Source organism: Aethalodelphis obliquidens, unplaced genomic scaffold (genome assembly GCF_003676395.1).
Source record: "Aethalodelphis obliquidens isolate GAN/ISIS:26980383/991018 unplaced genomic scaffold, ASM367639v1 scaffold7, whole genome shotgun sequence".
NCBI classification, from domain to species: Eukaryota; Metazoa; Chordata; class Mammalia; order Artiodactyla; family Delphinidae; genus Aethalodelphis; species Aethalodelphis obliquidens.
In genome coordinates, this window is record NW_020837951.1 from 55,453,964 (window position 1) to 55,467,438 (window position 13,475).

The window sequence follows — 13,475 nt, forward strand, 5'->3', positions numbered from 1 at the left end:
AATATATTTTTTAAAAAAACCAACTCTCTAGAAGGAATCAAAAGCAGAATAACTGAGGCAGAAGAATGGATAAGTGACCTGGAATATAGACGAGTGGAAATAACTACTGCAGAGCAAAATAAAGAAAAAGGAATGAAAAGAATTGAGGACAGTCTCAGAGACATCTGGGACAACAGTAAACGCACCAACATTCAAATTATAGGGATCCCAGGAGAAAAAGAATAAAAGAAAGGGTCTGAGAAAATATGTGAAGAGATTACAGTTGAAAACTTCCCTAACATGGGAGGGGAAATAGTCAGTCAAGTCCAGGAAGTTCAGAGAGTCCCATACAGGATAAATCCAAGGAGAAACACGCCAAGACACATATTACTCAAATGATCAAAAATTAAATACAAAGAAAAAATATTGAAAGTAGCAAGGGAAAAGCAACAAATAACATCCAAGGGAATCCCCATAAGATTAACAGCTGATCTTTCAGCAGAAACTCTGCAAGACTAAAGGGAGTGGCAGGACATATTTAAAGTGATGAAAAGAAAAAACCTACAACCAAGATTACTCTACCCAGCAATGATCTCATTCAAATTCGATGGAGAAATTAAAACCTTTACAGACAAGCAAAAGCTAAGAAAATTCAGCACCACCAAACCTGCTTTACAACAAATGCTAAAGGAACTTCTCTAGGCAGGAAACACAAGAGAAGGAAAAGACCTACAATAACAAACCCAAAACAATTAAGAAAATGGTAATAGGAACATACATATTTATAACTACCTTAATTGTAAATGGATTAAATGCACCAACCAAAAGACATAGACTGGCTGAATGGTTACAAAAATAAGACCCGTATATATGCTGTCTACAAGAGACCCACTTCAGACCTAGGTACACATACAGATTGAAAGTGAGGGGATGGAAAAAGATATTCCATGAAAGTGGAAATCAAAAGAAATCTGGAGTAGCAATTCTCATATCAGACAAAATAGACTTTCAAATAAAGACTATTACAAGAGACAAAGAAGAACACTAGAGAATTATCAAGGGATCAATCCAGGAAGAAGATATAACAATTGTAAATATTTATGCATGCAACATAGGAGCACCTCAGTACATAAGGAAAATGCTCACAACCATAAAGGGGTAAATTGACAGTAACATAATAATAATAGGGGATTTTGGCACCCCACTTTCACCAATGGACAGATCAATCAAAATGAAAATAAATAATGAAACACAAGCTTTAAATGATACATTAAACAACATGGACTTAATAGATATTTATAGGACATTCCATCCAAAAACAACAGAATACACTATCTTCTCAAGTGCTCCTGGAACATTCTCCAGGATAGATCATATCTTGAGGCACAAATCAAGCCTTGGTACATTTAAGAAAATTGAAATTGTATCAAGTATCTTTTCTGACCACAATGCTAGGAGACTAGATATCAATTACAGGAAAAGATCTGTAAAAAATACAACCACATGGAGGCTAAACAATACACTACTAAATAACCAAGAGATCACTGAAGAAATCAAAGAGGAAATCAAAAAATACCTAGAAACAAATGACAATGAAAACACAATGACCCAAAACCTGGGATGCAGCAAAAACAGTTCTAAGAGGGAAGTTTATAGCAATACAATCCTATTTCAAGAAACTATCTCAAATAAACAACCTAATCTTACGCCTAAAGCAATTAGAGAAAGAAGAACAAAAAACCTCAAAGTTAGCAGAAGGAAAGAAATCATAAAGATCAGATCAGAAATAAATGAAAAAGAAATGATGAAAATGATAGCAAAAATCAATAAAACTAAAAGGTAGTTCTTTGAGAAGATAAACAAAGTTGATAAACCATTAGCCAGACTCATCAAGAAAAAAAGGGAGAAGACTCAAATCAACAGAATTAGAAATGAAAAAGGAGAAGTAACAACTGACACTGCAGAAATACAAAGGATCATGAGAGATTACTACAAGCAACTCTATGCCAATAAAATGGACAACATGGAAGAAATGAACAAGTTCTTGGAAAAGCACAACCTTCCGAGACTGACTCAGGAAGAAATAGAAAATATTAACAGACCCATCACAAGCACTGCAATTGAAACTGTGATTAAAAATCTTCCAACAAACAAAAGCCCAGGACCAGACAGCTTCACAGGCGAATTCTATCAAACATTTAGAGAAGAGCTAACACGTATCCTTCTCAAACTCTTCCAAACTATAGTAGAGGGAGGAACACTCCCAAACTCATTCTACAAGGCCACAATCACCCTGATACCAAAACCAGACAAAGATGTCACACACACAAAAAAAACTACAGGACAGCATCACTGATGAACATAGATGCAAAATTCCTCAACAAAATATTAGCAAACAGAATGCAACAGCACATTAAAAGGATCATACACCATGATCAAGTGGGGTTTATCCCAGGAATGCAAGGATTCTTCAATATACATAAATCAATCATTGTGATACACCATATTTACAAATTGAAGGAGAAAAATCATATGATCATCTCAATTGATGCAGAAAAAGCTTTTGACAAAATTCAACACCCATTTAAGAAAAAAACTCTCCAGAAAGTAGGCATAGAGGGAACCTACCTCAACATAATAAAGGCCATATATGACAAACCCACAGCTAACATCATTCTCAATGGTGAAAAACTGAAACCATTTCCTCTAAGATCAAGAACAAGACAAGGTTGTCCACTCTCACCACTATTATTCAACATAGTTTTGGAAGTTTTAACCACAGCAATCAGAGAAGAAAAAGAAATAAAAAGAATCCAAATCAGAAAAGAAGAAGTAAAACAGTCACTGTTTGCAGATGACATGATAGTATACATAGAGAATCCTAAAGATGCTACCAGAAAACTACTAGAGCTAATCAATGAATTTGGTAAAGTAGCAGGATACAGAATTAATGCACAGAAATCTCTTGCATTGCTATACACTAATGATGGAAAATCTGAAAGAGAAATTAAGTAAACACTCCCATTTACCATTGCAACAAAATGAATAAAATACCTAGGAATAAATCTACCTAAGGAGACAAAAGACCTGTAAGCAGAAAACTGTAAGACACTGATTAAAGAAATTAAAGGTGATACAAACAGATGGAAAGATATACCATGTTCTTGGATTGGAAGAATCAACATTGTGAAAATGACTATACTACCCAAAGCAATCTACAGATTCAGTGCAATCCCTATCAAACTACTACTGGCATTTTTCACAGAACTAGAACAAAAAATTTCACAATTTGTATGGAAACACAAAAGACCCCCAAAAGCAAAAGCAATCTTGAGAAAGAAAAATGGAGCTGGAGGAATCAGGCGCCTGTTCTTCAGACTATACTACAAAGCTACAGTAATCAAGACAGTACGGTACTGGCACAAAAACAGAAATATAGATCAAAAAACAGGATAGAAAATCCAGAGATAAACCCACGCACCTAGGGTCAACTAATCTATGACAAAGGAGGCAAGGATGTACAATGGAGAAAAGACAGCCTCTTCAATAAGTTGTGCTGGGAAAACTGGACAGCTATATGTAAAAGAATGAAATTAGAACACTCCCTAACACCATACACAAAAATAAACTCAAAATGGATTAAAGACCTAAATGTAAGGCCAGACACTATAAAACTCTTAGAGGAAAACATAGGAAGAACACTATTTGACATAAATCACAGCAAGATCCTTTTTTGACCCACCTCCTAGAGAAATGGAAATAAAAACAAAAAGAAACAAATGGGACCTAAGGAAACTTAAAAGCTTTTGCACAGAAAAGGAAGCCATAAACCAGATGAAAAGACAATCCTCAGAATGGGAGAGAATATTTGCAAACGAAGTAACTGACAAAGGATCAATCTCCAAAATATACAAGCAGCTCATGCAGCTCAATATCAAATAAACAAACAACCCAATCCAAAAATGGGCAGAAGACCTAAATAGACATTTCTCCAAAGAAGATATACAGATTGCCACAAACCCATGAAAGGATGCTCAACATCACTAATCATTAGAGAAATGCAAATCAAAACTACAATGAGGTATCACCTCACACCAGTCAGAATGGCCATCATCAAAAAATCCAGAAACAATAAATGCTGGAGAGGTTGTGGAGAAAAGGGAACCCTCTTGCACTATTGGTGGTAATGTAAATTGGTACAGGCACTATGGAGAACAGTATGGAGGTTCCTTAAAAAACTAAAAATAGAACTACCATATGACCCAGCAATCCCACTACTGGGCATATACCGTGAGAAAACCATAACTCAAAACGTGTCATGTACCACAACGTTCATTGCAGCACTATTTCCAATAGCCAGGACATGGAAGCAACCTAAGTGTCCATCAACAGATGAATGTGTAAAGAAGATGTGGCACATATATACAATGGAATATTACTCAGCCATAAAAGGAAATGAAATTGAATTATTTGTAGTGAGGTGGATGGACCTAGAATCTGTCATACAGGGTGAAGTAAGTCAAAAAGAGAAAGACAATTACCGTACGCTAGCACATATATATGGAATCTAAAGAAAAAATTGTTCTGAAGAACCTAGGGACAGGACAGGACTAAAGACACAGATGTAGAGAATGGACTTGAGGACACGGGGAGGGGAAAGGGTAAGCTGGGACGAAGTGAGAGAGTGGCATTGACATATAGCCACTACCAAATGTAAAATAGATAGCTAGTGGGAAGAAGCCACATAGCACAGGGAGACCAGCTAGGTGCTTTTTGTCCACCTAGAGGGGTGGGATAGGGAGGGTGGGAGGGAGATGCAAGAAGGAGGGGATATGGGGATGTTAGTATAGGTAGAGCTGATTCACTTTGTTATACAGCAGAAACTAACACAGCAATGTAAAGCAATTAAATTCCAATAAAGGTGTTAAAAAAATGAAAAAACAAACCCAGATGGAACCATCTGGGACCAAGATGGCAATGAATCTGACCTCCAACAGATTTCTAGGTCCTTATTTTTTCTCCTCCTAATCTTAAAGAGGACAGAGGAAAGGAGGACATGGAAAGAAAATTTTCTCCTGAAGATGTTAGAAAAAGTACTAAATAAAGTGAGATGTGGGGGTTATCTAGTGATTTAGTTTATCCAGCCTCTCTTTTCTCCAATCCCCAATTGTAAGATAATTTACATTAATACAGGATGCCACAGATTGTGGTAGCGTAAAGCACCATTGAGATTTGGAATCAAACCTCGAGTGTTCATAAATTGGCTCCACCAGTTAAAAGCCCTGTGCCTCTGAGTGAAATCTCGACCTCTCTAGCCTCAATTACCTTCAACAAAAGTTGGGTATATTAACAATGCTGTTTTGATGTATTGTAAAAATTAAATAATTCAGTGTATGTAAAATAGCATGATATCTGGAACATAGGAAATGTTTAACAAGTTAAAACTATTAGTACTTAATATTGATAATGATAATTTTACTTCACGTGGCATTGAGTACAGAGATCTACGGGAATCAGAAAAGAGAGACTTATTTCTTTTTATTCTTCTCTTATCCAGCTTCCTACAAGAAAATAAACACTCGCAACCTTAAGGTCCCAGGGACAGATGAGGTAGAGCTCACCTGCCAGGCTGTAGGCTATCCCCTGGCAGAAGTATCCTGGCCAAATATCAGTGTTCCTACCAACACCAGCCACACCAAGACCTCTGAAGGCCTCTACCAGGTCACTAGTGTTCTGCGCCTAAAGCCACACCCTGGCAGGAATTTCAGCTGTGTGTTCTGGAATGCCAATATGAAGGAACTCACTTCGGCCATCATTGACCAAGGTAAGAGCTGCCTAGCTTACCACTCAGGGTTCAGGCAAGAAATGGATGACACATTCAGAATGAGTAATCTGAGGACAGTGTAATAAAGGGACTACTTATGAAGGTGGGATTAGGATTTAGAGAAAGTACTAAAGGTAGTGCAGGACACCTGGGGCTTCAAAGGTCAGGGAGCAATTACCACCCTGGAGAGGCTACTGGAACCTGGAAGAGGGAGCTGTGGCCTCCGGTACAGGGATGCTGCCACCTGCATCAACTCCAAAGAGCAGAAGCTGATGAATGGATATCACAACCTCGTTCTCCTCCCACCCTCCAGTCTCCTGCTGGTGCTTCCCATTAGCAGAACCCAGGTGGAATTCCACTGACATGTTCATAAAGTCAACCTCTCAGAGCTCAGAACTGAGTGTTGGAGTGGAGAGAATGGATCCAGAGAGGAAACTGAAAACACCCAGCATAAAGGCTCATCATTGTGATTCAGGCACAGTACTACGAGTCAGCAGTATGAATGTTACTTTGCTGGCTTTGCTGCCAGCCAAGTGGTTTTAGGGTTTTCCAGGAATACTGGCCTCTTAAAATAATCATTTAGAGCCTTCACTGGCTATGCTGAATCCCATACTTTAGAATTTCGTGCACCAGCAAAATTTCTGACAGTTTTGGTAGTCGGACAATTCTTTTATCTGCCAAGAACATTCATTTGCCAAATAAGAGAGTTAACATCCAGTATCATGATCATTTCATAAGAGACAGGTCATTTTATCACCAGAGACATAAGTTTCCTATTGTTCCACAAACATCATGGGCTTAACCTCACTCTTTTGGAGGTCAGAAATCTGAAAACGGCTTCACTGGTCTCAAATCAAGGTGTTGACAGGATTGCACAGGCTCTGAGAATTCATTTTCCTGATTTTTCTGCCTTCTGGAGGCCACCTGCACTCCTTGGTTCGTGGACCTTTCCTACAGCCTTCAACACCAGCAATTGCATTACTCAGATCTCTGCCTCTGTCGTCACATCTCTTTCTTTAACTCTCTTGCCTTTTAAGGGCCACCTTTTCCACCTTTTAAGGACCCTGTGATTACATTATATGCCTCCCCGCAATACATACCTCAACCTGATAATTTAGGATAATTTTCACATTTCAAGGTCCTTAATATAATCACATCTGCAAAATCTTTCTGCTGTGTAGGATAACTCATTCACAGGTTTCAGAACATGGACATGTTTGAGGTGAGTCATTATTCTGCTATCATACCAATAAAGGATATTATCTCCAAGTAAAGAACAGCCCCTAGTTATGATAAATTTGACTTTATAGAAGATTTGCTATGTTGTCATTATATTTCACTATTTGCCCTTTACCTTAGTTAGATAAAACAGAGCCTATGATAAGGACTTGTGTGGCATGCAGGTATTTAGGTGATGACCCCAGGGAGCAGAAGTGAGAGGTTTAGGAAATCAAGACAGGAAAGAAGGAAAAGCAAATAGAAGGGTGCATTACCAAAGTTGGTGTGGACAATAGAAGCTTAAGTACTCAAGGACCACCTGAGAAGTGCATAGATCATCTCCTAAGATGTTTACTCAAAGGGCTTCAGGTGGAAGGACTAATCAATCTGCTTTTACCCCCAGTGGTTAACAGTTGTCCCCAGGAGCGTTAACTGCCTTCTACTGTGAGCTATGCATGCATGTGGGCTGAGTGAGCTCCCCACAGCATCTATAGCATCAAAGTCATTCCAGGGCAGAAAGCAATGTATCCACTTGAGGTGAATCACTGACCATGAAGTGAGTCAAGGCCCACCCTGAATTCTACCCAGTCTGTGGCTGAAATCAGGGGTGAAGCTGAGAGGAAATGAGGCAGGACTACAACAGTCTATCCCTTGTGCTGCTCAAATCCCTCCATTCATGCCCTACATTAAGTCCACTGTCTCCGAGGCTTCAGGCAGGGAAGTAGCTACAATCTCTGCACAAGATGCACATACGAGAGTTCATGGAACAAGTTACAGCTTCTGCTGCTGCAACTGATCCCAAGCCGTAAGTGATGTTTGACATTTCTCTCATCCACCATACATTCTAGATTTCCCTCGCTCAACATTTCAGATGGAATAGTTTGTTTGCCTGGAAGATGAAGAGAAATAGAGGTTGGGGGTGACTCAGACTTTCAACCCTGAGAGACATGAGCCCGTAGTCACCTTGCCCTTAGCAGACTGAAGTTGTTGCAATTGCCTTTTCATTGTTATTACTGGGTATGGAAGTAACAAGACTCAGAGAATCAGTGGATCCCTGAGTTCCAGACATAGTCTTCCTTGCCTCCATTATGTAGCAGCATTTGAGTTCTTCCTGGTAATCAAGATTGATTACTCTACCAGTGCAATGATTCTTTTCTTTGCCTGCTGGTCTGACAGTGGGTAGAGCTCAAGCTGACTAGGCATTATCTAGATGCAATAGAACATATCCCTTGGTACAGCATCCTTTGGGAGAAGCACTTGCCACTAGGAAGCTGGACCTTTAAGTGGAGCCTAAATTTGTGGAGATGAGAAGCAAAAATTCTACAAATGGGTCACTGGAAGTAATGATGAAAGGGACCAACCCTCAGCATTGGGGGAGCCCTGGCATAAAAGTAGCACATGGTTGAGGCAAGACTGTCTGGGGGAAGTGAGTTAGAACCTGCACAGAACCATCCATCGTTCAGCCACATTCAGCCATAGCTGAAATCAGGGGTGAGACAGGCAGAATATGAGTTGGGGCACCAGAGATACCTTCCCTGTCTCAAATTAAATTTTATCATGGATTGGCATCAATCCACAGACCAGACTGAGAACTTTGAAGTGACTCAATGCCCATCTCATCATTAATTTCCTAGCATTTCTCTTTTTTACAAGAAAAGAATCCTCCCTGATATAGTTTTCAGAGGCAGCCAGCTCCGTTGTCATCTTCAAACCCCCAATTCCCCGCTTCCCCAGCTATCCACACTTGGCTACCCAATTTCAGCGCTAAAGTTAGCCCAGCTTCTTTCTAACTAAGTGATTATGATGAAGTGAGGAAGTAAGGAGAGGATTCATGCTAAGGATTTAGCAACTTACCATTTTTAGGGCCAACTCTGAGTGAAAATAGTGAATTAGGCAAGTTTGGACCTTTCAATATTCTCTACCTCTTTTTTAAATCACAGCTAAGACCACCAGACTTGTCACCTTATAAAAATTGAGCTATAACTAATTCGTACCAGAGGTCTAGAGTCTTATATATTACAATCCCAGGGGAATTATTTTTTTCCAAGAATTGTTTAGTAAACTCTCCTTTGTTATGTGGAATTTTCTGCCTGGTTAATTTTTGGCCAATACTTTGGATGAAATGTGGTTTTCTAGAATGACACATATAAGGAGCTTTGCTGGGAAACAGGGGCCTGGGTAAGATGAATTTGGAAATAACTGGAATCTAGACTTCACATCACTGAGTACATCAGTATTTTTTTCTTCATGGTAGAGAGGTGGAAGAGCAGACTAACCATTCTTCTGGAAGTCTTGAGGTGGTGAGAAGTTAGGAATGAAGTAAGCTGGCTCTTCTCTCCAAGGGAGCCAACAGAGCTGATGGAATAGTCAACAATCGTGGGAGAGAACTGTGGGGTCTGCATCAGAGGTTGGGAGCTCCTAGGATACCACTCATGAATGCGGCTGGCAGGGGAATGGAGGAATCTTTGTGTAGTCAGAGATTTTCAACCAGTCTCTAGAGATATGTTGAGAATCCTTCCCAGCTCTATATTCATCCTATCCCCTGACATGGATCCTCTGCTCCAGGCAGCTCCCCTTCCTTTCCCTGTACTCTCTGAACCTCTTGTACCTCTCCAATCACCATGACTTCTCTGCTTAGTAGTTTCTTCCACATAAAATATCATTATTCGCCCTCTTCACCAGTTCTCCATGGCAGCTCAGGTAACTCCAGGGTATAAGGCATCTTTCCTTCATCTTGCGTCCTAAAACCTATTGCCTGTACCATTTCTTTGTTTGCCTGTGACTGTACTTGTCTTTTCTCTTTCATTGGTATTTTATTTTCCATGTATTTTAATTGTTCACATGAGTCTTCTTTATGTCCAAACTAAAGCAAAACCTCAGTGCTCTGCCCATATAGTGCTCAATAAATGTCAGATTAATGGGTTGGAGACTTAGTCTTGGATGACCCCAGTCCCATCATCCCAGCTGCTAGTCTGTGTGGACAGCCAGATCAGAGCAGTCAAATGATCCCCTACTTTGTGATACAAACACCAACAAAATAGCAACAAAATAACCAAAGTCACACATTCTCCCACAAAGGCATTCTTGCTTCTGTTTCACAAAGGCATTTTTAAATTGTCTTATGACTGTCCCCTTTTTACTCATTCTCGTAAGTTGAGCAGCTCACAGCTGACTTCTGTGACCCACAACATGCTTCTCCAGAAGTCAATGAATAAAACAAATATAGCAGTGAGAGTCTGGGGTGGGAGGTGCTCCAGTGGCTCTAGAATAGATGACTGAACATCCTAATTTTCAATCAGAAATGAAGGAGCAATGAGACTATTTTCCCTTTGAAACAGGGTTCCTTCCACTAAGGCAGTGTTGCATTTTCATTAGGAAATATAATGAGATTGGAACACAGGAAATAATTATAACAAGACCCTTGTAGGGCTGGCAGAGAAGTTCTCCCAGGAGACTTGGAAGTGACTCTCTGGCAGTGGTCAGGAGCATGGGCTCTGAAGTCAGATGGACTTGAATTTCAAATCCTCTCTCTGCTACCTACTAGCTCTGAGAACATGAACGTATGACTGTGCCACCCTAGAATTCAGCCTCTCATTTGTAGAATGAGGGTAAATAATGGTAGATATCTAATAGGGTTATTGTGGGGATTAAATGAAATATGTTTGTAAAGTCCTTAGCAGTCAGAAAGGATGAAACAGGAAAAAAAGTATGGTACCTTTAGTGAGAGGCATGACTTCCTTATGAGTGCATGAGGCTGTAGATAGGATAAATCCAATGTTTTTCCCATTGCATCATGACATCATTGTTAAGTAGCATGCAATTACTATAAAACAATCTAAAAGAAGATGTATTAGGATGTAGGCTAAGTAACCTCAAAATACAGTGACTCAAATAAAGCAGGAGTATATTTCTCTCTGATGTCACAGTCAGAGATAGAAGGTGGTTCAGAGCAGGGAAGTCACTATATTCCATAAAGTTATTCAATAATCCAGGTTCTTTCCATCTTGTTGCTCTGGCACTCTCCAGGATGTTACCCCTACTGAATTGTCAAAGCTGGGTCACTGCCACATTCATGTTTCAGCCTTCAGAAAGGAAAAGAGACACATTCAGTGTTTGAAGGCCAAGACTCAAAAGACCCATTCTCTAGTCCTGAACTTAGTTCATGTGGCTGGCCACACCTAACTGCAGGGGAGGCTTAGAAATGTAGTCTCAGAGAAGCCATGTGTCCACCTAATCCCTAGCTAGTACTAGAGAAGAAATGGAGAATGGATAAGCAGCAGTCTGCCACAAGGTAACTAATGACAAGGAAGATTGGGCAAGGTAGACTAGATACACAGATGGTCAATTCAGCCCAACAGATCCTTATTGACACCTTTCATGTAGCTGGCGCCTGGCTCTATAGGGGATTCAGAGATGACTTAGAGAAAATCTTTGCACTTCAGATACTTACAATCTAAGCAGACTGATGTCCTGTTGGATGTTCAATGTTAGAAAGTCTTCAGGAATAAGTAGAGTTTGTGTGTGGAAGGAACTATGAGGGAACCTGCCCAGGACAAGGGTTTGCATAAAGGCACTGAAGTAGGGGCCTCTCCTCTTGTGGGGACAGTGAGAACTCCTTGACTTATGGTGCTACATGTAGCAAGTGCGTAATCAGCATTTCCTAGAAGATATTAATTACTATGGGTTATGTATGGTAAGGGAGATTAACTAGACGTATTGTGGTGATCAGTCACAGTATATACAAATATCAAATCATTATGTTGTATACCTGAAACTAATATAATGTTATATGACAATTATACCTCAATTAAAATTTTTATATATGGATTATCCAATGTGTAGATGAACCAGACTTCGTAATGCTTTTTATTTTTCTTAATGTTCACCACAATCTTAGGATAGAGACAAATATCTGTGGGGCCTGAGCTTTGGATCAGACAGATCTAGGTTTGCAATCCTGGCTTCGTCACTTACTTAGCAGTGATGACCTTATAGATAATTTAGCATCTCAGAGCCTTACTTCCTCAACTGTAAAACGAAGGCCTCACATTAAATGATATCTGATCCCTTCTCAGCTAAAACTGTCTGTGATTCTCAGACAGCACTATGATAGGGGAGGGGGAGGGCAGTTGGCAGGACTGAGCCCTTCCTCATGAGCAGTTTTGCCAGGTTTTTCCTGGACCAGGCTGTTACGTTCTTTTTTCTCTTTTGGCCACGCTGCACAGCTTGTGGGATTTTAGCTCCCCAACCAGGAATTGAACCCGGGGCCCTCAGCAGTGAGAGCACACACTCCTAACCACTGGGCCTCCAGGGAATTCCCTGTTATGTTTATTCTTTATGAGTTACTCCATGAGGCAAAATTCAGCCTTTTGGAAAGGGCACAGCTTACCCTGGATACCCTTCCATCTCCCTACAGTGGACGCCCCTTCAGGCCTGCCCTTTGTCAGTATGGGGCCCTCATTCTAACCAGAGCTCTCCTTTACAAGTCTTTCCCCCAACCTCCAAAATTACTCTTCTCATCCACCTCTCTACTAATTCATCTTTTCCTCACTGTCAGACCTTGATTAGCTGAGACAAGGAAAAGGGCTAGTTGTAGTGATTCATGCTAAGGTATGATATTCTAGTTTTTTCAAAAGGATCCTGTTAATCCTGGAGATTGAATAACTGATGGTAAAAATTCTAAGCACCATGAGTGCTTACCAGTGGAGTGAGGAGACATATTCGGACTGAGGGACTATCCTACTGGGAAAAGAGAGATGATGAAGGAGGAGAGAAGGAGAGAGAGAGAGAGAAAGAAGGGAAAGAAAGAAGAAAAAAGGAAGGAAGGAAGGAAAGAAGGGAGGAAGGGAGAAAGAAAGAAGGAAGGAAGAAAGAAAGAAACAAATGAAAGAAAAAGAAGAAAGAAAGAAGGAAGGAAGACATAATATGATAGGTGTATCAGAATGATGAAAAGCATGGGATCTGGAACCAGGCAGCCTGGATTATATCTCAGCTATGTCACTTACTGTATAACTTTGGGAAAGACCTCTGTGCCTCACTTCCTTCATCAGTAAAAGGAGGGTCATAGTAGAGCCTGTCTCATAGGATGGTTGTGAGGAGTAAAAGAGCTAATACATACAACATTCATATACATACAGCATTCATATATATACAGCATTCATATACATACAGCATTCATAGGACAGTACCTGGCATGGAGTAAATGCTCAGTGCAAGTTGGCCATGTTGGTTATAACCCAGTCATTTGGCCAACTTGTTGGTTTACCTCTAAGGTAACATGTAATGGGATTCTGGTGCTTTTCTTTCCTCCAGGTGATCTGGAATCCCCCGAGATCCGTCCATCTTCACTGCTTTATATTTTCATCCTCTCCTTCATCATTGCTTTAATGTTCATAGCCACAATGATAGTCCTAAGAAAACGGCTCTGCCAAAAGTTTTATTCTGGAAAAGGTAA

The 13,475-nt window shown here is 40.1% G+C and overlaps 1 protein-coding gene and 1 long non-coding RNA gene across 6 annotated transcripts in view; one reads left to right on the forward strand and one right to left on the reverse strand.

The window, feature by feature from the left end:
- Positions 1-13,475, forward strand: part of PDCD1LG2 (programmed cell death 1 ligand 2) — a 92,200-nt gene that overhangs the window by 32,754 nt on the left and 45,971 nt on the right. For all 5 annotated transcript variants that reach the window (XM_027105827.1, XM_027105826.1, XM_027105828.1 and 2 more), the window contains exons 4-5: positions 5,537-5,803; positions 13,334-13,471. In XM_027105827.1, the coding sequence (XP_026961628.1) occupies positions 5,537-5,803; positions 13,334-13,471 (405 nt within the window). The remainder of the gene's footprint in view (positions 1-5,536; positions 5,804-13,333; positions 13,472-13,475) is intronic.
- Positions 10,853-13,362, reverse strand: LOC113620112 (uncharacterized). The gene is made up of 2 exons (XR_003432668.1): positions 13,210-13,362; positions 10,853-11,103 (listed from the first exon to the last, which is right to left on the reverse strand). It is a non-coding gene; the product is annotated as an uncharacterized LOC113620112 (long non-coding RNA).